Raw genomic sequence first — 26,550 nt, 5'->3', positions numbered from 1 at the left:
TTATCTGAGTATTTGATTTAGACTCTTAAGAGGTTAAATCTCACATTTTGAACGTCATAATTGTTCAAATTAACTTATTTTTAGACAAACCTGAAGGCAAACATTTTTCATTCTTGATCTGGACATCTGCCAGTGCACCAGAGCTGCTGTTTGCCACATCCCCTAGCATTTTCTAGTTTAATTCTATCTTACTGTGTTATGGTATTACTGCGTCTCTTCAGTATTTAATGCATTCACTCACAAGTGCTAGTACAACAGGTAGCACTGATGCACTTCTTACCAGAAATTCTGGTAAAACTGTGTGAATCTGTTTGACAGAGCCATTCTCAAACTGCTGCCCAGGACTTTGGGGTAAAGCTAATTTCTCTGTGAGAGAACATTTTGTGGTGCCCAGGTAGCCTTTGAAAGGCCCACAAACCCGTTTATTTTCAAAAAACGCATTAGGAAAAATCTAATTTGGGTTGCATGTTGAAAAGTTGTCATGACTCATAAACATACTAGAACATAATTAATGAAGGTGGGTTTTGAGACTTTCCTCTATAGTCCAGCTGACTTCTAGAGCCATTAAATATGCTGTGAAGTCTGTGTGTCTTTCCTTTTCTGCTTCTTACTAATCATGAGATTCTGTATGAAGACTTTACATTTACAAAAACAGTAAGGGAAAATTTTAAAAATAGAGAGTCCAAAGACTTGGGTTGTTGATGATGATGATAATTATTAAATGCTAATATTAATGTCCATATCAATAATATTATTTTCTATATTCCCCCAATATCTTTGCAGTCCTCAGCTTTGCAATCAAAATACAGGTCAGATAACTACGTCTTGATGTACTAAGAGGCACTGTAACAGTGAGAGGGTTTTTCTTATGTATTTGCTAGGGGAGCAGCTCACTAACTCATCATAAATAAATGAGGCTCTGAATCTTGGAGAGGTTTTCTGAAAAGTCAGCTTTGTCCCATGAGAATACTCAAGACCACCTTCTGTCATGATAATTGGTGATTGTTTCAAGCTCTGTTCTTTAGGGAACAATTTCATGCCTGTCCTAAGGAAACTGTACTGTCCTCCATCATTTGATAAAGGTCTCATGGACAGGAAAATACCTACCACGAAGAAGATAGGTATGCTTGAACATGCCTTGGGGCTAGAGAGGAAGGTGGATTTAATTGCCTTTTGATGTGTTATCCAGGCCTCTAACTCTGCTATGAAATATAGCTGTTAAAATCCATTTTAATCCAACATAATTAGTGCTTATTGCACTCTCTCAGAGACAGATCACTATTACACCGATCAGCTATCATCTTTTTAATATATTTCCTCATTTTATTCTAATTTTGCAATCACTCAAGGAGATCTTGGGAGGCTTATCATGTTCCAGCAGCTGCAGTACTGTATGTATTTCTGAGCAGTGTGAGCCTGGCCCTGCACTGAAGCCAGAACTTTGACTCAGTAATCATCCAACCAGTTGTTAACATGTTCTCCATGAGCAGAAACAGAACAGGATCACAGAATAGAAATGGATCAGACATAGATGTTTCTATCTATAGCACTGATCTCTGTACAGCTGGAGGAGAAGAGTCCTGGTGCCCTCATTTTGTTCTCCCATAATGTATACAGAATCTCCCACATCACTTTGCAGACAGTCAGCAAACAGCATTGTTGAGATGGAACAGAAATGGTGATTTATTTTATGCCTTGGCAATATAAAGACCTCAGAGAACAAGAGGCAAGCTCTTTTGGAGAACTTCTGTGCTACCTTAGCAGCTATGATAGACAGGACTGCTGTGACTGACAGCACAGAAAATTTCAGCAACTGTATTAAAACAATCCTCCACCAAAAGCCCCCTTATCATGAAGGGTAAGAACAGGTCAGTGTCTCCTAGAAATGCAATGTGAAACAGGTTTACTTTTAGGAATGATTTTTCCTACAAGAGCAGCAACATGATAACCAGGAACAAAGCACTAAGTTGCATCATCTAATTTAAAAGAGAAATTCAAAACAGAAGTGAGTTAGCTTTTTCCTTTTAAGTCATATGTGATACTAGTGACTCAGGCTTTCCTTTCACAGTATTTTCAGAGCTGTTCCCTTGGGGTTTGGATTGGAGCTGCTTATTTTCTCTGTCCCTGAAGTGTTTACCTGTTGGGGCAATCATTTCCCATTTTTTACTGTCTTCAAACAGACATAACCAGATACAATGTCTGGTTTGGATGAACACCCAGTGGCAATGGCACACACAGTGCAGGAACAGCCCCTGTCACCATGCTGCACATGCTGCTGGTGCCATGTGACCACTGCATGCACAGGCACCAAGGGCAATCCTGGAAAACATCCATGTGGCCAGGGAACCCTCCTCGTCCTGGCCTTTCCCAGAAGCCATTCCCATGTTCCAGGGTTCCATCCTTCAGCAAAATTGCCAGCCACCTTAGGTTTAACTTCTGGCTAACTTCTGCACTGAATGAGCTGTGGACAATCTGACGCAAGAGTTTTTTTGCCCAGACTTAAATGGTGGCATGAGACTTTCTAAGACTCACATTTTTACAGCTTGTTACCCTGTAACAAAGCCCTAAGTTCCCACTTTCCAGAGTGAAGAATAGCTGGAGGTTTCTGCAAATATCAGTCTTGCTGCTCTGAGGCATTTAGCAGGCACCCTGATGTAAATTCAATAGATGTGTTGTTAAATGAATGGACTGTCTTTCATGATCAAGGCTGGGATGCTCAGGAGAGAGATTAGATGTCCAGCTCCTTGACAGTTTTACCTGCTTATTAACCTTACACCTCATTTTCTTCTTAAGACAAGCAGACCCAAAACAAGTTGACCTCAAATAATTTAAGTCATTGGCTCTGAGAAAGCATAGTCTGCTTACTGATTTTTTTACTACTGTTTCTTCTTTCCAGGTCATGCATAATGAATTTCTGGCTTTTCATTGAAAATGAAAGATGAAATCCCTTTTTGCAGACTCCTGTTGGAGGAGTGGGCTATAAACAGTAGTTTTTGTTTGGATGACAGACTAAATTGGAACTAGAGCAAATGACATGCTTGAAAATGATCTGGCAAATACAAGTGAGGAAAGGAGTGGGAAGAAAGTGGATTCCAGTTCTTGCTCCTTTAATATTAATCAGAGATCAAACTGAACTGAAACTGTGAATTATTTAATTGCCAGTTTTACCAACAGCAAAAATTTAATCCTGGGGTCTGAATTCTGCTAGCTTTTCTGTCATTTGCAGGCAATAACGCTGAGTCATTTATCTAGGAGAGGACAAGAATTTCAGAATGTAGTTCATCCTTTTGTCTGCTTATTGGATTTGCCATGACAGGTATATGTATCAAGGGAGTTTGTTCTCACGCTACAAGTGCACCACTGTGGAGGGTAGCATCTTTCTATTTCTAGAAGGTGTCTAAGGAATAATTCAATTCTTCATCAAAGAAACTCAGCTGAGGAAATGACGAAATAGTTTTTAATGAAATTAAACCGTTTTCTTTTTCTTGATATTTGTCAGGCACATGTACAGAGCATTTACATCTCTGGGGTTTTTAGGAGTGTGTTTTTTTAAAGATGATGAAAAATTAACTACTTATAAATAAGAAGAGAAGGAAACACAGTGTTGCAGCATTTTATTGCTAATCTCTCTTGTGTATTACTTAAGTTCCAGCTGAGGAGGTGTTCAGATGAAAATCATACTGGGCATGTGGCAGCATATTTTTAGAAAAGGTCAGTTGCACCTGGATGAAAATTAGTTATTTCAAATAAAAGCGTTTTTGTCTGAAATCAGAAGGAAAGTCAGTAGAAGCTTGTAGTTTCTTAAACTGCTATAGAAATGGTTTCCAGTTAATTCATAGGTGCTTATTTTGAAAGTCTCAGGAGGACGTTAGGGGTTGCTAAGTAGTCAGGAGCATGGATATGTATCCAGGTGTGAATATCTAAATCAGTGTTTTCATGGAGTCCATCTGCTCTGTTCTGTGGATTATGCACTCCCTCAGCACAGCCTCTGGATTCCACAACTCTCTGTGTTATACAGTGATTCTTCATACCTGTCAGTCACATTTTTCTGTGCTGAGTCAGTGCAGTTCAAACTGTGACCAGTTTAAAAAAAAATTGGTGATGGAATGTGGGACCTTATTCTTTACTGTGAAAGAGAAATAAATAGTATTCTCATTAAAACATTAAGGGCTAAGGAGTGCAATTCTCCTTTATGGATGTGGGAACAATGTGGAAGGAAAAAAAATCCTCAGCTTCTTATACCTGTGCAAGACAACAAACATGTAATGTATAATGTATAATTTCAGCCTGAAATTTAAATGCTCCAGTTATCACTATGATATCCAAAATCTATTTTTAATAGGAACAATAATAATAAGCTGCCCCAAAGAAAAATTGCCTAATAAGATGCCCCAAAAGAAAGATTTGGATATCAAAACTGGAATTTAAATCAGGAAAACTGGGACCCTGTTCCCATTTAAACAGATGATGGAACTTACGTAACTTTTGCACACAGTACTAGGATTACCATGACTTAGAAGGTACATAACTGCCCTAACTTCACCAGAAGTTATGGATAGCCTGAAGAAATGATTGAAGGCAAGATTTGAAATTCAGCTTGCTGTCATTTCCCACTCTGGTTGGTTTCTGCCAGAAGAGATCATGGTCAAGATACATCATCCCTGAATAATTTGGGGACCGTGGTAAGAGATAATATATTCATATATTTCCTAAAATTAGAAATATTCTTGAAACATCCAGAAGGATCTCAAATCCTCCAGGAGATTCTCTCCCTGTGTGTATACAAAGCAATGGCTATGATTCTTACTATTTCTTTAGATCAGCTTGTGCCACATTGAGTTCTGCAGTCTACAGGATGCAGGCTTTTTAAGGAAGAGGTGCTCTGCCTGCAGCAGCCTTTGTGTATAATTGTTTTGGGCTGCTCTGTGGTTTAGGAATTTGGCTTGGGTGGCTCGCTCAGAGAACTGGAGCCAGTGTGGGATGGAGAAGTCCATAGATGATGCTACTCTGTTTTTCCTGGTCCCCAGTGATTTCCTTTAGTTACCCTATGCAAGAGCCTGGGGGAAAAATTGTTTTAGGCAGCTTACCTTTTGCTGTTCTGTTGTCTAATTTTTACCACAAGTGGATAAGAAAATGGAAAAGGGAATCATCAGGGTTGTGCTCAAGGGGAGTGCCTTTCACTCACACAGGCAACTTCTTTGTTCCCATCCCCTCCCAGAAAGCAAATTTGTAATTATAAATCTTTTGATGGTGTGTGACTCACAATGAATCTTAAATCCTTCCCTAGGAGTGGAGGATGTGGGTTAGGGATTCAAAATACAAATGTAGCTCCAGCAGCACTTAAGAAACTACAGATGGGGGAAGGAATTAAGAGGCCAGAGAGAATATGGTTATGATAATGAAAAGAGAGTGCAATTCCTGAATGATGTACAGCTCTGAAACATTTTCCAATTTTTGGACCTCACAGGATGAGCTGTGCAGTTAATTCCGTGAGGAAGCATGTGCATGTGACCATACTGCTTTCTGCAGTTGTGAATTAAGACAAATAAAGGGGAGCTGGGAAGCAAATAGCTTTCTCAAGGTGAAATCCTAGCAACAGAAAAACCTTCAGTAGGTGCTGAGTTCTCTTGTAAAGTTCTGTGCAAGCAGAAAAAAATGTATGTTAATTACTAGGTTGATACTGTTCAGCTGATGAGTGACACTTCCTGCGTAAGATTGCAATTGGCTTTTAATTATTTGGAAGACTGGCTTTCCATTGTGGCTCACAGCAGTTATTCATCTCCTTTCCTCTCCGAAGAGATGGAGAAGTTTTACGCAAGCAGGAACTTTTTATGGTGAAGTGGCCATTAATTATTGCGGAGTCATTTTCAACCTCACTGTTTCACTTTCCCAAGGAATCATAACTCAACCACAAATACATCCTTTATGTTAAGGCTAATACTATGCTACAGAATGTTCTCCTTCAAGAACCTTTATTTATGCAAAATCATGACCCTTTATGCAAAATCAAATTCAAGCTATGGTGATGGGTATATATCTTAGATTTGACCACATGCTTTGTATTAAAGAAGTTAATTCCCCAGAAAACACACAGTTAAAAAGAATCTTCCTGCTCGCAGGGAGCTGGAAAAGCATTTAGAAAAGTCCATTAAACATTTTGAAAAATCAGCTCATTAGGAAGTTGTTTTAAGAGCTAACCTAAAAATGCATATTGCAAACAGTCATAAAGTTGTACTCTCCAGTTCTTATTGAAAGTTTGCTTTAAATGTTGTATTTATGCTCGGACATGTTAACTATGGGGAACTGTCTGTGGCAACTAATTCAGCCCTTTGAAACCTGAGAACAAAAGCATTGCTAGAAAGGAGATGCAGTCTAGGGACTGCAACATGGGGCAGGGAGTCAAGCTGGAGCTCTGTTCCCCATGCTGCCATCAGCATGAGGTTTGGTTTGGGCCATTTCAGACACAGACAATGCAAAGATGGCTCAAATCAATAGGGTTCTTTCCATTAACCTCTACAAGCTTTGGATCAGATCCAGACATCCTCAACTCGGTGTGCATGTCTGTGTGTATATGAATGCTTGCAATGGAGCACGGGGTAGCAATTTCTTAAAGATCTCTGAGAATGAGTAGAAAGGCCACAAAGTCCCCCATAACAAAGGCAGGATGTATTAGGATGAACTTGTGGTGCCTGTTACCTAGGTGATCCCCTACATGATTCCTCAGTCAGCAGCAGAAACTTGAACAACTAGCAGTACTTACTTGTTATATACCTTCCTGTCTTATGTTTTTTGTTTTGTTCCTCGCTTCAAGCCATATGTAGAGCTTCAGTGTGATTGCCCACCCATCCACAGTGCTTTCTCCCTAGCATTTTTGATGAGAATTTCATGTAATCATCAGCTGTAAACCCCCTTCCCTTTTACCAGATATGCTAAAAGAACAAGTCTCTTGTTTAGGTTGTAAGGACCAGGCAGCCAAGCCTGTTGCTCAGCTCAGTCTTGCAGCACTTTAAACACATTGCTGGTTCTTGACAAATAGCAAATTCTATAGCAGTCATGGCTTCCTAGCAATTCTTTGTGCTGGTTGCCATTGCAGCACTGCTGAAGTTACCCTGCGTCCTGGTCTTACCACTGCGCATTCCAGTCCTGCCTTTAGACCAGTGAATTTCCAGATGCCCCAGCTTGAAGTACTGTTCCAGCCTATGGGCTAAATTTTTGCCAGGAACATTTGTGTTTATATTCAGGATTCCAGCAGCTAAAATGTGCAGGGACCATCCGGGGCTCAGATTTTAAGCCGAATGTTAAAGCAAGAGCCAGAACCACAGCTTGGTCATCCTTGTCTGTCAGTCCAGCAAGGATAGCATGGAGCTGGGAGAGGACACCCTAAAGAATGCTGAGAGTGTACACAACGATGCTGATTGTGATCTGTTTTTCTCCTTGTAGAAACTGTACAGAAAAGAAATCAAGCCGCCTTTCAAGCCCGCAGTGGGGCGGCCAGAAGACACCTTTCATTTTGATCCAGAGTTCACATCTCGGACCCCTACAGGTTAGTAAGGTGGCACATGGGTAATATATCTTTTCAGTTAGTAAATTCATTCTTCCTTTCCCCTCTCTAGTCCAACACAGTCTAAAAGTCTGATCACCTGTGGCATTACAGAGTTTTGCCATATCCAGCAGGAAGCAATGACTGGTTTTGCTTTTCCACCAAAAAAAAGCTCATAAGTATTTCACCAGCTTCTTATTAATTTGTCTTCAGGAAGAACAGATTTCACATTTTTAAAGGAAAAAATAACTATTGTTTTGCTATTTTATTACTCATTTTTGCTTACACTAGCTGAATTTAACTGTTTTAAATTACCTTGGCTTCAAAGAACTTTGTATCTCTGCAAGTTAGTATGTAATTATGTATTGCATAGATGTTTTATATAATTATGACATCTCACAGACTGTGGACTATTGGAAGTTAATGTGTGGTTAAAAGAAATGAAGAATCATCAAATTCTCAGGTCAGCAGAGTTATGCCAACAGGAAATTTGGCCCACTATGTTTAGGAAATGCTTGCAGATAGAATGTTGTTCCTGTAACTTCTATTTCCTAACAGAAATACCATGCTTTGTACACTGTATATATGAGGGTGACTGTTGCATAAAATTCAATCTTTCCACTATTTTAAGTGGAAAGCAAGAACATCAATAATGTCAGAGTGGTAATCCCACTTATAATGGTGCCTGCTGCTAGACATGAATAAGTTACGTTACATTTCTGCCTCTGATGTATCTGTGTAAAGAAGTACCTGTTTATACTTTCTAAAGTGTAAAAATTGAATTAGTTGTTGTTTATAAAACACTTTGAAGCTGGTAAGCGCTGTAAATGTCACATAGTATCATGGTAATAAAAAAGTATATCGTCTCAAGCTTCAATCCTCAAATTGCCCCAGAACTGTTGCAGTGAGAGGGAAAGATCTGAGCTTTCATTATGAAAATACCTACATTGTAACATGAGAATCAGAGCTGAGGTTTCCTGCAGTTTTTGTTCAGGCTTATCATGACCTGCACCATTTTTTCTTAAAACTAGCTCAAACTTCTATTCAAAGCCTGGCTCAGATTTCCTTTCATGGGGTTTGAAATAAGGGTATCTACTCCGAATCTTTCCTCAGTCAGTTCCTTTTTTTTTTTTTCCCAAGGATGTGCTGAACTTTTACGAACTATAAAAATATTACATTCTTGTTTTTTCAACTGGAACATCCACCTGTCTCCAGTATATGTTAGTCATGTTCTGATATTCCTATTCCACTGCATAGAAACATGATCTTTGGTTTCCAGACATTTCACACATCTGATTTTAGCTGTAATTTAGATTTCAGAAGCACTAATTTCTCTGAAATATTGGAGACTGCAAGTTAGTCTTTTCTTCAGGGATGTGTGCTTTGGTGCTGCCATGGGAAGTTTCACTGATGTGCAAAGAAGCATTAAAAGTTTGGATTGCTTTGGAAGTTCACACTTCATTGCTTTTACTGATGCCTGGGCTATATTTTACACTCTACATGTTACTACTGTTGCCTAATTAAATTGGTTATTTGTTATTTCCTACAAGACACTGACTTGAAAGGTTTGTTTTGGGGTGGTGGCAGGGGTGGGGAGATGGCTGGCCTCAATTCTGCTTTGGGCTACCATGGATAGTGGCTTGAGAATCAAACATTTCAAAATAGGTGTAATTGGAATTGTGAATCCATTTACACTTTCAGAATGATGGAAATGCCCTGGCAGACTGGCAGAATATTTTGCAGCCCCTGACTGTTGACTGGTTGGGTCAAACAAATTGGGAAGAGTATCACAAATGTGTTTAATACTGGCTCACATTGCCAATGGAATAGAGCAATAACCTTTTTTTTTTATTATTTTGTCTATCAGGACAAAATAAAACTAACAAACTAACCCTGTTACTGAGAACATGCTCAGAGAGAAAGCATTGTAATAATTCCTGCTTCATGATCATGCAGTTGTGTTTTAATGAAGCTGTCAATCACTATTTTACACTGTCTTTATGAATGAGTTCTCCTGTCTGAAAGCAGGTTTATGTCAAAGTTTTGGATACAGTAAATCTTGTCAGTCCAGTGATTTGCTGTACCTTAGAAACTTCCTTTACCCTGGAGGTTGAAACCACATTCTGTGGATTCTTGACTTCAGATCTAAGTGTGCCAAAGGTGTGGTTTCTGGCACAGACAGCTCATTTATGTGGGTATAGTTTCACATCACTTTTTCTCAGAGATTCGTCCAAGTTGGAGTTGCTTTTTTTGGCCATTTGCTTCCGAAATTCACCACGGTGGCCCCACATCTCATTTGTGGTGACTCAGCTCCTTGCAGGCAGCTGGAGGCTGAAGCAGTCTAGGTTAGAAATGGTGATTTGAACAAGGATCAAACCAAGATCATTCTTGTGACCCAACTTAGACTTCAATCCACAAATGTTTATACTGTTGTAATTGATGGGACAGCAGGCTGCAACCAGCAGGGATGTTTTAGACTGGCTTTACTGCTGAAAAAAGTATTTAAAATTTCACCTGAAATATCTAAATACCCTCCTTTGCAAATTAGATGTTTGCTAACCCCAGTATAACATGATGAATGAAATAACTTAGGAGTTATGAAGCCTTCGAAAACCCTTAAACATAGGTGCTATAGTGGAACAAATCATTATTACTTTTCACAGGAAGAAAGATAACCATTAGATAAGATTGGTGCTTTTGAGTGGATCTAATTCAGATATATGAAATTATTGTGATTTATAAGGCCTAGAAAAATGATTTCGGTTTCTGAGCTATCAGTTAATTAACATGATTTATTAATAATTTTGCACTTAGCAGAAATGTTTTAATGGGAAAATCAGTTGTTGGTGATGAATATTTGATAGTGAACAGCAAATCAACAACAGTTCTTCTGCAGTATTTGCTGAAGCAATTGGCAGTGAATTATGAAGAAAGAGTTTTTTTAAACAGAGCTGACCTACCACTTTAGTTTTAGAGCTGGATCACAGCTTTTCTGAGGTTCAGAAGTGTTCAGATGTGAATTATTGTCATTCATTTTTTTAAACAAACATTCTTTCCTCTTAATTAATCCCTTGTGTAAAAATTCCTGTTATAGATTTGCCACGGTAGGAAGTATCCAGTGATGCAAGAGGTCTGGTGTGATTCATGCATGTGTTTGCAAGGAGAGTGCCCATCAAAAACACTGAGATAAACAAAAAACCCACGTCATTTTCCCAAAAGACAATCTTCTCCATCTGAACTCTGCTTGCTGTGCAATAATAGCACACTGACTCCTGACTCCTGTCAAAGCTGAGGCAGCTTTCTGATGAGAAATGGAATTAGCTGAAGTCTCCGTTTTGTTTATTCCCAAATAGATATATATTGCTTTTATCAAATTCTGACTTCAGTTCCTCTATTCATTTGACCAGTAGATTTATACAGGATGTGTGCACGCTAAGAAGTAGACATTCTTACATATTTTCAGGGCGTCAGGCAGGTGAGTCAGATATAAAGCTCAGTGGGGATGTATTTTCTTTAGATAACTGGGTATTTACACACTTTACTACAAGGAAATAGCTTTCTAAAGAAATTTTAACTCTGTCTGTAAATCACATGGTACATTGGAGGAAATGTGAAGGGAGAAAGAGAAAAAAAAAAACTCACAAGCCACCCAAAAAACCAAATAAAATGTTACCAAATTTTAGTAATATAGGTTTTATAATACTCAGCCTGTTGCCAAGGGATGGTTTACAAAGTGATTCTTCTTGCTGAGGAAAATACCCAGGATAAAATATACATTGGGAAGAAACATCTCTTTAAAGCTTTTCAGAATTTTGATTGAAGCACAGCTCTACTTGCTTTGTCATGCTGCTTCTCTCACTGAGCAGTGGCGCAGGTACGAAGAACTGCTCTGAGGTTATTGCCTTCCAAAGGTAGAATTTCTAATTCAGGATTTTTTGAACTTTAGCCATTCCTTACCTCCTTTTGCTATGTCAGGGGAAAGATGGAGATAAAATCTCCATGAAGATTAGTTAAAACAACCCTTTTTGTTTTTTCCACCTGAGGATAAGTCAACTCTGTCTTCCCTGGAGTAGGTCCCAGCTCCTAAAGCTGCTCCAGAAGATTCCTATTAGGCCACTACTGGAGTATTGTGCTTTTCCACTGGTTTCATGCATTCTCTATATTCTCCCGACCCACACAATTTGCCACTTCATTCTTTGTAATTGCTGTAGTAAAGTTGTGCTGCAAAGGACAGATAAAGCAGCCTGTAGCTTTTTTCCACTCCCTGGAGAACCTCTGATAAGCCCTGCAAGGTGCCCTGCCCTGAGTCTCCTGTCTCTCACCAAGCCTCTCTGCCCTGTGCCTTCTCTCTCTCTGTGCACTCTTGGCACAGGCAGTACTTTGCCTAAGAATGCCCTGTGAAAAAATCCTGTATACAAGAGGAGACATCCTTGCAAACAATATCCCTGCACTGTTCAAACCCAGAGGAGAGGAATGGAGTAGGCACACCTAAGCCTCGACATGGAGATGAATTATATTCCCCTGTGTGTGCCAGTTTATCAGATCTGCTATTGACTGTCAGGAGTGACTTTGTTGTACTGCCATGCTATTCCTTTCTGTTCTTCTGTGCAGCTCATGAGGCCATTTTCTTCCTTCTCCTACAGATTCCCCAGGTGTTCCTCCAAGTGCCAATGCTCATCATCTTTTCAGAGGGTTCAGCTTTGTTGCCTCTAACTTGGTGCAGGAGCCTGCACAGCAAGATGTGCACAAAATCACTGTTCACCCAATTGTGCAGGTACTGATGCTGTTTTCATTTCACATCTGATGTGCACATACGTATGTGTGTATTTAAACTGCCTAATGTTCTCACTGGTATTTCACAACTACATGGTGTAGGAAGGAGGTGTTTTACATGCAGCATGTAGGTGTTAGAAAATGAGAATTTTTTTTGCAAAGGCTTTTATGTATAAAACGTTCCTCGCCACCTTTGCAAAGGAAATAGGGACTGCTCTTTGTCACAACTAAAATGAAAAGTACTTCTCAATACCTGAAACAGGATTCCAGTTGTGCATGCAGGGCAGGTAATGAAATACTGGTTTTTCACTGAATGCATTTCCTTCCCAACAGTTTTGTCTTGGATTCTATGATCCAGTCTGTGCTGGCAAAGGGATTTGATGAACTACTGCTGTAGGCTTCCAGAGACACAGAGCCCAAGCTCCTGGGTGTAAGAGGCCACTGTATTCCCGTTGCTATTGCACAAAAGCCTGGATGTACTCAACTAAACCAGGTTGCTTGATGGGGGAACATGCCAGGCACTTAGTTCTTTGCTGCCATTCCCCTTAAAAAAATCTATTAAGTTGTACTTTAAACTAGAAGTAAATTGCTACAAAAGGTTTGATGCATCAGAGAAGAAGGGAACAGGGAGAAAGAACGGGGCTGCTTAAAGATGCAGCCAATCTTCTCACTAGGAAAAGGCTCCCTCTGCTACCCAGAGCCACCAGTGTACATGCCTCAAGGGAGTAGACCCTGCCTGTGGTTTTCATAGGTTTTCATCTCTGTGTTATTATTTACAGTGGAATGTGTCATACTCTTAAAGATGCTCTTATGGCACAGTAAGTGAAATGTTACCCAAGCCATTACATCTCAGAAATGTTATATATATATATGTTGCGCATATATATATATATTTTGCACATATATATATATATATATATATAAAATTCCTGTGATTTGCTTTATAAAAATGTATTGAATATTGACAAATGCACATCTTAAAATTTAACAGGTTCTGTGTGGACTTTGCTGGCAAGGCTATATTTTTAGAGAGAGGATTCTGGAGGATTTTAAGAGGTGCTGGTCATTTCTTGAGTCCTGAGATGGAATTTGCAGCAAAGCCTTAGATTTGGGGTTCATCATTGAACCGGTCTGCCTGCCCAGACATTTTCCAAAGAGCATATGAATGAATGGCTTAAAATATTAACTTCTCTCTCACAAAGAAACTGCAGATAAACATATTCTAGACAAGACCTCCAATGATCTGGAGGCACTCCCCATATATGGAGTATCTCTCTTGAACACAGTGAAACTATGAAACTTAATATTTTAGGTTATCTGCTCCTCAGTAATTAGAAATCAGTTCATATTGTCAAGATATGTGGGTTTGTCAGGAGATTTGGGCCCACCGTTTCCTATGAATTTCTAATATATGGTGATTTTCTGCATTCCTAAAATAGCTTAGAATATCACAGCAGTTTTGCCACTACTTCTACAGACAATTCCATCTTACAGACTGGAAAAAGGTAGAAAGGGAACAGACACATTTACTTGTTTATTTAAAGAGCTTCAGATTTTTTTAACTGGATTTAGAAAAGCTGCTAAGGACAAGAGAGCTCTGTGAAGGAGGGGAGATCAAGGATCTCCTTCAAGAGCAGGCTAGTCCTTGCCTTGACATACCCATGTCCTGATTACCTTGGTTTTTTTGTCTCCCTGTAGCAGTTACATGGGAACAACATTCACTTTACTGATGGATATGAGATCAAGGAGGACATAGGAATTGGCTCCTATTCAGTGTGCAAGAGATGTGTTCATAAAGCTACTGAAACAGAGTTTGCAGTGAAGGTAAGGAAGCCTTTGGCAAATGCCAGAAATGCAGCCGAGGCTGCCCTGCTTCTGGATGTTTTGTTGGCTTATTTCTTGTTGCTGGGTGTTGCTTGGGATTTTTTTCTGTTTCGTAAGATGGCAGGTTTCATAAGTCTTCCATATTTTTCACACTTCTATGCCACCATGTAGAATTCCTCACTGGAAAAAGCCTTTGCTGTCTTGCATGGAAATCCTGTTAATCACTTCAGCCACGCTCCTTGCAAACTGAATACGATTTTTAACATATCCTAGACTGAATCATCATAATTTTAAAAAATTACATATAAAATTATTGCAAATTTGAAACATGATTTATTCTTCTTTCTCAAGTTGCTGAAATCTTGAGTTTATTGTAATTAGAGAGATTTTTCAGTGAAAACCATGATCACCTAGAAAAACTCAGATTTCCCTTTGTCTTCTTCACGTTCAAAATGAATGCTATCAAAATGAACGAAAGTCAGTCTTCAGCAGAGATTTAAAATATTGATTTAGTTGGGCAGTGAGGACAAGTCAGTGAACCTCAGATCTGGTCAAGGAACGGTGCATAGGACACAGTCACTTTGTGGTATTTTTGGGGTCCTGCATTGTAGGAAGGAAAGATGAATCTGACTCCATGTTCTTAGAAGGCTAATTTATTATTTTATTATATTTTATGATATATTATATTATATTATATTATATTATATTATATTATATTATATTATATTATATTATATTATATTATATTATATTATATTATATTATATTATATTATATTATATTATATTATATTATATTATATTATATTATATTATATTATATTATGTTTATTATGCTCTACTAAACTATACTAATGAATAGAGAAAAGATACTTACAGAAGGTTTAACAAGATACTAAAGAAAAACTTGTTACCTCTTCCAGAGTCCTGACACAGCCGGACCGTGATTGGTCATTAAGTAAAAACAATTCACATGTTAGATAAACAATCTCCAACCACATTCTAAAGCAGCAAAACACAGGAGAAGCAAATGAAATAACTTTGTCTTCCTTTTTCTCTGAAGCTTCTCAGCTTCCTAAGAGAAGAATCCTAAGCAAAGAAATTTTTCCAAAAAATATAACAGTGACATCACATCTGCCCCAGAGGCCAGGGATCTACTAGGATGAGGGAAGAACTTCAGCAGAGCTACTTTGGAAGGCCCTGCTCAGAGAATTGTCATCAGTCCCATCCAGTGCTATTGAATAAACAGCATGCAGCCATTGCAGGGGCCAGTACAGACCGGTGGAAAGTGGTGGTGAGACAACAGCTCAGAGGAAGAGTTTCAAACATGCACTTTTCTTTAAGGAAAAGTTTAGCAGTGAAAAGATTCACACATTAGAAAAGTACTTCGTGGTTTTGTTCTTGTACCAGAAGGGGACAAGATTAGATTATAACACAGAATTTGAAAAGACGGGGAAGTTAGGTCAGATCCTTTCACTTCTGTGGCATCTCATGGGAACAGATTGCTGTACATAGAGAAGAGTATTTACCATTTACCAATGCAGTAAATGAGGGGATCCAGCCAACTGCCAGTATACTTTTACTGTTTTAAAATTTTAGAAAAGGAATGTAAATTTTGCTAATAAATGAGATTGTGTCTTTGCTATTAAATGAGATGATGAGAGCTTAAGGAAGTGATCCAAACTGCAGTTCATGAGATAAATGACCTGCAGACAGTCAATAGAATAACATTTTATTCAGTCTTATTTTCCACTACGAGATTGATGGCAACGCAGTATCCATGAAAATCCATGAAACTTTCCATGTTTCCTCATGATGGCCACAAAAATCTGGAAACCACTATTAACCTACAATCTGTTGGTGTCACTGTTCAAACAATGGTTGATTTTTCTAGGCTGCACCCTAATTAGGAGCATGGACTTACCAGCAGATCTGTGGGCTTTCATATGAATGTGCTACTATTTTAATTTCTAATGAATTTAAAAAATCAGAGCTTTTCAGTGCCCAGGTCATTTATCAACAGATGGCATTATATTATAGTAGGTGTGGGTTCTGTATAGCTTAAATATATCCATGATGAACAAAATGCATACTAAATTCAAGTAATAACTTTAATATTTCATTTATATCAAGTATTGTGGACAGATTTATCAGTGTAATATAGCCAGTGTGAAACCAAAATAGAAAAACCTCATCCCTTGAAGATGTCTGAGTGTCCAAATCTGACAGGGTCCAGCATGCTCAGCAGGCTGGGTGTTTGGGGTACCTCAGAGGATCCAGAACAAAGCCAGGGCATGGAGACACTCAAAGCTCCAGCAGAGTTCAGCACTGTGATTGCTAGGTTTATGCTCTTTCCCATTTTTTAAAATATTTCCTCATTTTGCTCCTTTCTTCTTCCACTTCTTACAACTCTTTTCTTGTCATGTAAATATGTCTTGATTTTTACTGCCAGTGTAGGCAACATGTGCAGCATCTCAGTTTCTGACACAGTGTGAGTCAAATGTGTAGCACAGATTTGGGGTTGGAGACAGTTGGTGGGTTTCTGTTTGTTCTATCTTTCCAGCACATTTAGTGCTGCCTCTTTGGTTATTACTCCTACCAATATATTAATTTTACTTTTCTTTCAATTTTATTGTAATTTCATAATACGATTATATCCTTTTGTTGTCAGAGAAGCTCACTTTCAAAAAAACTGCACTATGCCACCCATTTCAAGTAATTAGATAGCACAGGAGTTGCAACTGATATTATCATAATTATATATCAGTCCCTTTTGACATGCATCCTTTAACTCTCTCTTTAAAAATCACTGTAATTAGGCTCTTTTCATTTCTGTTAGTAAGTATAATTTTCTCAGTGTTCTCGAGCATGTAACATTCAGAGGGAGAAGTGTCTGCAGAGATAGTTTGTGTGATAGGCAGCAGCCCCATTTGCTTTGCACCACCTCATTAAAAGCTCTCTCTTTCAGAGGAACTGCCAACACCTCAGAGAACATCATCCTGTCTCCCTCAGGGGAGGCTGGTGATAGGGAAGGAGTTAAGGAAATTACGGCATCACTGCAGGAGGACACACACCATGTCACTGTGTAAATAAATAATCCTTCCATGGAGCCTGCCACTCACCTTGTTTACTATTGTTCCCTGGTGTCTTACTGAGACAGGAGATTACCTGGCCAGAGTAACTTGAGTCAGAGCCACAGCCAGAAAAGCAAAACCTTTCCTAGCCCAGAAGCAGAACATGTTTAATAAAATGCAAAACACTTCATCCCTTTTCCTTTTGCTGGCCATCTGCTGCAAATTGGGGGGGGCATATTGTAGAGGTAATTGGATGTCTAGCAGTGCAAAGATGGTGTTTGCTGGTGTTGTAAAAGCGTTTGAGCAGATCTGGAATTTCACTCTTTTCAGAGCTGATTGAGATTAGGCACGTGTCTCACTGAGGAGCTTTTGGAATTTCCCCCAGACACCTCTCTGCACCTGTAGGCAGCTGTACTGCCTCTGTAAATCCAATCATGGAGCCTGCTGAAGAAGAGCATTTTCTTGCAACCTATTCCCTATTCTTCCATGTCATCTGTAAAAATGAAATGCTAATAATAAACTCTAAAGCTATTTTAGACATGCCCTCGAGCTTCTAAGTGCAATATTTCAGAATTCAGACATAGCTCCACTTCTGAGAGCATTTCAATACCCTGCAAGAGAAAACCCTGTAGACAGTCAGATTTCCTGCAAATTGAGTCTACCCTGAAACTAGTAACCACCTATCTAGGTCAGTACAGGTAGATGTTGGTTTAGCAAGTCCATGTGTCATATTCTACTTGCACGTACATACTCTTGGGAGCTTTTAAAATTTTACTTTTAACTTTTTCCATCTCATTCCCAAGTGAAAAAAAGTAAAAAGCTCTGAAATACAAGTAAGGATTTATTCATTCTTCTGAATCACAGAATATTCTGAGGTGGATGCTTCACAATACTCTGATAGAAAGAAGAGAGATGGGAAAAAAAGAGTCTTTCTCCTTTGACGGACTTCTACTGTGTTGAAGATTCTTCTGCTATAATACTGGATCATCTTGACTGCAGCAGGCCTAATGGTTTTTAACAGCAAAGAGAACTGGCATTTTCAGTTGCAGTTAAAAACTTCACATGGATATAAATGTAATGATGAGGTCAGAAGCAAAGGAAAATAAGATCAAAGTATTAAGTCACCTCTGTAACTATAGAAAATAATTAAGTTAAAGAATTATGCTAGAGGAGCTGGTAGAGGTTTCTGTGGGTGGAAGAAAGTTTAAAATGGAAGCCTAAACAGATTAAGAGCTCTTGTTGGAGTTCAGAATACTTGGTGAATCAGATTTTTCAAAACCTTCCAGAGATGTGATGCAATTAGCATATTCCGAATGTTTTTCTTGTCTTAAAACTATTGCACAGCTTTCAAGCTTGGAGCACTGGTGAAGCTTTCAGGCTGGATTTTTGGATGTGCTTCTTACTGATGCCAGATTAAGTAAATTAGAAAAGGACTTCATTTCATCTCCCTGTTTCTAAAGGTTTGTCTATTCAGATTGACTCCTGACCCCCAGCAGAGATTACTGGTGGATAATAGCCAAGTAAAAATTTCTGCTGCTGAGCCACTTCTACCCCCAATACTGCCCCCAATACTGCAGAGGTAGGTGGTTTAGATGCCAGATTCAACACCTTGATGTCAACTGTCTTTTTCTTCAGAATATTCAGCTGGTTTAAGTCTTGTGGGTTTTCAGTCCCTCCATGCTGTTAGAGGCAAGGTGGAAAACTAGGTTGTATATTCTAAAAAGCAGAATATACATTTTTCCCTCCTTTGAAGAAGAAAAATACAGTAGAGATAGTCCCAGTTGACCAGTCTGATTTTGCAGATGCCAGTATTACAGTGGAATTTGGATCTTTAAACTCATGTGAATCTCATTATTTTTTCCTATTTCTGTAATGTACTAACCAGCTGTTTGGCTCCAGATGTTCCACAGTTGTGAGCAAAGCCAAAGTTTGCAGTCTGTGTCTGCCACTGGGATACAAGTTAGTTTCTGCTAGAGTCCGAGTGAATCCTACAGCTCGTGTATAATTCTGGCAGCTGCAAAGCACTGAAAGCACATCCATCTAGCATGTTTTGGTGTGTGCAGACTGGAGAGAAGGTGCATTTTAATTTGCTACAAAAAATTGATACCAGCAGAGAAGTGGTGTCAGCATGCTACAATATAATAGAAATCAGTAACTCAGGAGAGCTAGTATTAGCAGGCCTATGTAATCAAGCTGGTTGTATATGTCGATTTATTTGCTAATGACAGTGAGTGACATAGTCACCAAAACTCATTTAATTTCCAGAGTTTTTTCATAATTTCCTTAAACTTCATTTTCTGCTCCCATTGATGTTCACAATCTTAATTTGGTTGTTTCTAGGTGGTTGGTGTGAGTAGGTAAAACTGCACACTGATCTGAAGGCAGGAGGTATTTAGTGGCTCTACGTTTTCTCCTTAGCCTGTACTATGGTTAGGTCATTTAGTGCTGAATGCAATAAAGAAAATAGGAATCTTACTTAGTGAAATAAGAGTAGAAAAAAAAAGAGGAAAATCAGTCCAAGCATCATTAAATCTCCTTGAAAGTTAAGGAGTCTGTAGATCTAGAGAGATTTGCTTAAAATTCTCTCCTTAACCATAAAAAGTAACTAAAGTGAAACAGACAGTGGAAATTTCAGGGAAGGCTTTGTATCTATTTTTGTCTGTTTGGGATGTACTTAGTGTCTGGCAGAAAAGGGATAAATATATCAGTATTTAAATAGGAAGGTCAATGGAAAGTTTGCTAGATGACCTCAGATTTCTTGGCCCTGAGTCTGCCAGCTTGTCAAACCAGCAGGTACTCAACCACTGCTTGTCCAACCTTGCCCCCCCAGAACATGGTACAGAGGTCAGGCCCCAGGGTATGTGCACCAATCTCCAGGTGAGAGCCACTGGTAATCCATCCCTTTTCAATTTAGCAGGAGTTACCTGCTGCTGGAGCAGAGCACTGTGAGGACTGGCAGAGAGAGGATGGGCTGCATGGGCATGGATCAGATGCTGAGGTCCTGTCTCAGTTCTTGTTCAGTCCCTAGCAATGCAGACCCCCCTTGACTTTGCTGGCTGGCTGTCACAGTCAGATTTGTATGGATAAGAGTAGGCCTCTATCACATCTCATACTTGGGGGAAAAATGGCACCAGGAAGAGTATAATGTCATGTAAAAAATGTCATGTAAATGTCATTAGTCAGTCAAGTGATGGGAAATAAGAGTGCCAACTTAGCGCTTCCAGAAGCCTCTAACTGTCCTTGCTCTTCCTCAAGATGGCTTATCAAGTTATCTATGAAAAGCACATATTTTTGCCTCTGCAAGATCATACTAATGATACCTAAAGATACTTTCCAATATTTTATTGAGAAAGTGTTTCTGACTGCAGTCTGGCCAAAATTTTTCATTACTATTTGCTTTCCTACCCTGAATATGTAATGCAGCTATTCAGTGTTTCAAATAATTCATAGGATGGAAATACAAATATTTGAATACCAGCATCAGACAAGTATTTCATAAATATGTTGCTAGTGTAGTTACAGTTTTATTAATACAACTCATATGCAGACCTATAGATTTCTATCTTATTAACATGCTTGCATATAGATGAGTTTTTCTTGTAGTACCTGAGTCGGAATACTAATCCCTGTGAGATCCTGTGCTCTTTTGATATCTGTGGTTTAAGACATAATATAAATAAATTAGAGAAAATCTATAGCAGAAAATATGCAAGAATTACAAGGCAAGTTTTATCAAGAGAGCTACAAATACGTGTGATGTAAGACAGACAAGAGCTCAGTGGGATGCGATCAAAATCTATAAATATCTCTAAGGTGATATAAATGATGGATGACAACCATTTGGCTGCTAAAGACAGCAAGGAAGACAGAATGTCTTGGAGCTAAAAAAGGGAGCTTCAGGGAAAAAAAGTCTGATTGTGAGAGTAGTTGGTAAAGCAAACTCTTCAAGAAAATGACCGAGATGTCTTCCCCTTCACATGCCTCGGAGTTGGTTTGTCATATTAGTGGAAATGTAGCCTTACAAAATGCAGGGTCAGAGGTACAAGACCCCTTCTTACCTTGATAGACTACAGAAAACACTTACCAGGTTTTCCCATTAAATTTGGTTTATAAAGCTGGGTGTCAGGAAATAACATGACTCAGACACTCAGGGAAAAGATGGCTTTGGGTGTCTGAAGCATACTTAAGCTTTTTGGCAGTGGGGCACCAAATTCAGTAGCCTATAGGGTGCCATTTAGGAGATACAGGCTTCAGAGCAGATTTAAGCACAAACCTTTATCCTTCTTTGAATTGGCATAGGGAGGGCTGTTTTCTAGAGTGCTCTGCAAAGAAACCAGCATTAATAGCCCTAATAAGGGCTAGTTGCCATACCATGAGTGATTGCAAACAGCATGAAGGGTGTCCTCTAGATTTGATGGAAAATGATTTACAGTAAAATGGATGAAGCAGCAAAGGGTGATAGATTATTGTTGTCTACAGTCTTACATCTGGAGGATCTTACATGTGATCTATGAGAGTATTTTTGAAGGCTTTCTTGGTTTTCCCTTTTAAAAACTTAATTGAAGGACCTGACTTCCACGCTGGACCAGGGTCGTTCCATACACTCACCATTACAGGAGGCATCATAATGGTGTCCTCATTTTTTAAGATTTGGGTTTTCTAGAATACCTGCAAAACTTCATTGGGTCCCACTTCTCTGTTGTTTTGAGTGTGTTCAGATAGGAGTTGGACTCGATGATCCTGATGGGTCCCTTCCAACACAGCATATTCTGTGATTCTATGCTTTCTGCCAGATAATTTCCCCACAGAAGTAAGTCAGTTCTCCAAGGAGACACTGCTTGAATGGCTGCAGCTACAGTGTCAGAAAGGCTAGGCCAGTACAGAGTGCTGGGCTCTGCTAGAAGGACGTGTGAGAAGGCAGGGCAGAGAGGCAGGAGTGGCTTGAGCATTTCTACAAGCAGCCAATTTGTTTCTAGCAGCAAGAGCCCTTGCTAGCTTTTGGGTTAAATGGGGTCAAAACATTGCTTAAATTCTTAACAAAATAATCAGAGAGGGCAGGTAGAAATACAGAAATGTGTGCAGGCCACCTCTTAATCTCAGCTTCAAAGCAAATCTTAAATGTGTAGTGGTTGTACATCTCTGGCTTAAGAATTACTACAGCCTCCTTCCCATTTCATCACAAAGCTCTCAGTGTCTCTTTCCTTGGCATGGCTGAACCTCTGAAGAATGTGAGTATATGGTATTTCTCTCTGCTAACTAGATCTTTTCTGAGACCTAGGATCAGGCAGCAGTTTTTCTACAGCTTAATAATATCATGTTTCTCTTCACTAATTTGCTTGCCAAATACCTAAAGTATTTTGGACCGAATTCAGTCCTTTGTGCCTCTGTTTCTCTTTTGGGGCCATTCAAACTATGTTTCTTGCATTTGTCTTCCATACTGATGTAATAATTTTTCCCCTTTATAAGTTCTGACTATGATTCACTGGTTTCCATCTCTGAAGCTTTCTGTAGAAGGTGAGAGCAGCGTTGCAGTTACTTTATGGACTGAAAACGCATCAGTCTGATCCAAGGCTCTGTGCTGAGCAGAGCAGACTGAGTGCAGAGTCTTCCGTACTAATCTATTCTGCTTCCAGAACTGAAGATTTCTCCCTAAAATGAGCTTTTCTGTTTCATGGCTGCTATTGAAATAAATTTGTTAATGTTTCTGTTCTGCTTAGAAAATGTGTGCTGCCCTATAAGTGCTAATGAACAAGAGCAGTTAATTAACACTTCCAGCTGACAGATTAGGAGTGCTAAGTCAGCAAATGGTGTCAGCAAGTGGGCATGCTCTGTGTGCAGAAGTGTTTAATGTCTCACCTGCACAGCTTGATCAGATGGGCAGTCCTTATTTCAGAATAGGATTGCTAATTAGGCCTGTTTCTTCTTAATAGTAATTTTTCACTATTTTCCTGAAAGATTTAAGCATGGATAGAGGGAATGAATTTCTGAAGCTAATCAAAACTAATAGCACAGCAAATAGTCCCTCAGAAACCATTAGGCTTGGAAAAGTTCTCCTTGGAGACCTCTTAAATTTAAAATTATACCATGTTCTTTTAAATAATATTAGCCTTTCTGCAGTGATTTTCGTCCAACTTGAGTTATTTGACATCAGAAAAGGAACCAAATTAAAACAGATGCTTGGCATGAATAGACCTTATTTTTAGAAGGAAATATTACTGAGATGGAAACCTGTACATTTTCCAGCAGCACAGAACTGCAGAACTCTCTCTCTGTGACACTTCCATTGGAATTAGTATTGTAGATGAAACTGTCAGGTTAAAATCTGTGTGCTGTCACACCTCCTTCTTCAGAAGAGAAGTAAATCCCACCTATAGTCAGTTCCACTAGCGGTGCCCTGAATTTTCAAATACATCAAAATGTAGATAAATTGTGCAAAGGGACACAAATTTAATTCTCCTTTTGCTCATCCCTCCCTTCCCAGAAAAGGAAAGGATTTTTACAGAGACTACCACATCACACTATGTAATGAATCTGTTCTTAAAGGAGATTATTAACCCATGCTTATTCTCCAAACAGACAATAGAAAAAAACTGTAATATAACCAAAAAAGGCAGCTTTAAAAAGCATATAAAACATAAAACTCTCTTCCTCCTCCATGCTTTTTTCACAAAACCATTCAAAGTTCTTTAGTGCTGGTCAAAAGGAGCTTTACATCATCCCACTGCCTAAATGCACTGGCAGCCTCAGGTGTGGCTGTACAAGGTATGAGAATGCCCAGGTGTCTGCCCTGCCTTCTACTGGACTTTTTGGCACTGCAGCTGGAGCAGCAGATTGGGGCTGTACCAGAAGCTCAGCTGCCCCAGCTCACAGTCTGGTATCTCAGTTTCAGCTACCAGGAAAGGTCACTTGGGGCAGTTGAAGACAAGGCAGATTAAAAGATCATTTGATTGTTTGGTCACTAAAGATGCACAAGGTCCTTTGTCCCCAGCACAGACAGACCCAACAGAGCAGTTTCCTTGCTGCTAGCTCGAGCACAGCCTGGCCAGAGCTTCATCCTTTCTCCTCAGGCTCATATCACTGCTCTTCCCATCAGTGCATCTCATGTTTGTTTTCTGTCCTTTTTCTCACTCTCCTGCTTCTCTCTCGCCTTTTCTTTTAGGCTGTTCATTTTCCAGACAGCAAAGGCAGTTACACTGTCTCCTCCCACCTCTTACCTTTTTCCAATCTCACAACGGTAGTGATGGAGAACTCCAGTGAGAAACACAGCCATTCTCCATTCTTCTCATGCACAGTCATTCAGGTGAATTTCAGCGCTGGAAAAGGCAATTTATATTAGCAGGACTGGTTCACTGAAAGTGGATTAGGGAGTGCTCACACGTACTGTTTCTTTGGCAGGGCTGTAAGGGCTGTAAGTCCCAGCTGGTGGGTGGTGTCAAACAGCTGAAGGCTCCAACATCTGCTGATGGCATAACTAGGTACAGAAGAAGAGATTTATCTACACAGTTGGAAGCGTGCAAATACCTTCACAAAAAGGCAGCAAGCAAATATATATACTGTTTATTTAGTTACAGTGCCAATTTCAGCAAGGCTTTACACACACAGAATTTTATTGATACTCCCTTTTATACTCATTAGTCTGCTCTGGAAACCTCAAATCCATTGAAAACCCATTAGTAAAGGAGAATTAGATGATTTTTTTCCGTGCAGAAGACTTGTAAAAGCTGGACAGATGCATTAATTGGGATTTTGAAAATATGCTGTCCTGCTCCTTTCTTCCTTAATAGAGAAAGTGTTCATCGTTGTCCTTTAAAGGAGCTTGACTCATTTTAAAATATCATGGTGTTATTACCCTAAATCCCACTGAGGAGAGAAAATGCACCTTTTCCTTGCAGTTAGTCACACAAAGGATGTGATAGTTAAAGAGCAAACAAATCCCCTGTCAGAAATATTGACTGTGCTGAGCCCATTTTACTCTAAAATTCTCTCATACACTCTTTGACACTGACAAGTTTCTGAGCAATCCCTGGGTGTCCAATGCACAGAAAAAAGTCTGTTTGCTTTATGGCTCAGTTTCTTTCTCTTCTGAAGGGCAATGAATGACCCTTGTGCATCACAGCTCTTCTGGGCCAAGGTACAATAGAGCTCACATCACATTTTCAGTTAAGTTACTTATACATTATGGTGAATTTTTGAGTTGGTGTTCGCCACACCTCTAAAGAGAGAAATGGAAAAGTAGCATCATGACATATTACTCAAATTCTCAGGACTAGTAGCTGAGATCTTCCCTTAATTCTGTAGTAGAGTGTTTATAAGTACATTTTAGTTCAATTCAAATCAAAATGAGTTTCTTAAAGAAAAGACATCATTGCTTGCGCAGGAACAGCTGCAGGAGGTTTATGGGCTCTACCAGAGAGGAACAGAGAAGAGTCTGTATTCATACAAAATACAGTGTCTCAGAGGAGACAGAGACCGGGGTGGCAAATGCTTTTTACCACAGGAAATTCTGGGTGGATTTAACAGCACACCAAAAAACCCTCTGGAAGAGTTGTAAATCACTGCACAGACTGCCCAAGGAAATGGTGAAGTCACCATCCCTGAAGGCATTTAAGAGACATGTAAATAAGGCACTTTGGTTTTCTGATGGACTTGGCAATGCTGGGTTGGGCTTGTTGATCGCAAGAGATCTTTTCCAACCTAAATGATTCTATGACTGTGTGAAAAGGAAGATCAGGAATATCATGGGAGTGGAGCTGTGGGGCATATTTATTTAATGGACTGCTGTGGCCATCGCAACATACAAATAAAGAAACTGTGCATACTGCAGCCAGTCTGAGCTGCAGAGGGATTTTTGGTGAAGTTGCAGCAGACATCCCCTCTGCCTCTTTAGGAGTCATGGGCCAAATGTAAGTCATAGGCACACTGAAGACAGGCACTGGCAGGGTGACAGTCTTTTGCTCTGGAGGAGAAAAATGGTTCTGGTCTGTCCAATTAGACTGCCCAGGGACTGAGAGGAATTTTGCAGGTCCCTTCACAGCTTTGACGATGATTTGTGGTGCAGTTTGGGGCAGTTTGTGCATGTAATCAGTGTACTGCAGGTTGCACTCACATTAAGTCAAAAAACATCCATATTTAGTGGGACTGTCTTGCAATTTGTATTTACATTGCATATTGTGAATTAGAAGCATTAAATGTCATCTGCTGCTGTTGCTACTACATCAGTAGCAGAGTGCTTTGGGTTGTGTTGGTTTTAGTTTTGTCAATAGCTGAGACTATTTTTGGTTTGGATTTTTTTAGGCCATATATATGCATTTATAGTCCTGCATTATTAATAGTCACTTAA

General features: G+C 39.3%; 1 protein-coding gene across 1 annotated transcript in view; it reads left to right on the top strand.

Moving 5' to 3' along the window:
- RPS6KA2 (ribosomal protein S6 kinase A2) overlaps nt 1-26,550 on the top strand; it is a 156,193-nt gene that overhangs the window by 114,748 nt on the left and 14,895 nt on the right. The window contains exons 12-14 of the mRNA XM_030946317.1: nt 7,441-7,543; nt 12,184-12,314; nt 14,012-14,137. Coding sequence (XP_030802177.1) covers nt 7,441-7,543; nt 12,184-12,314; nt 14,012-14,137 — 360 coding nt within the window. The remainder of the gene's footprint in view (nt 1-7,440; nt 7,544-12,183; nt 12,315-14,011; nt 14,138-26,550) is intronic.

The sequence above is a fragment of the Camarhynchus parvulus genome, chromosome 3, assembly GCF_901933205.1.
Source record: "Camarhynchus parvulus chromosome 3, STF_HiC, whole genome shotgun sequence".
Classification (NCBI taxonomy): domain Eukaryota; kingdom Metazoa; phylum Chordata; class Aves; order Passeriformes; family Thraupidae; genus Camarhynchus; species Camarhynchus parvulus.
Note: the sequence above shows the minus strand (reverse complement) of the source record. Positions and strands in the feature narration are given on the sequence as shown.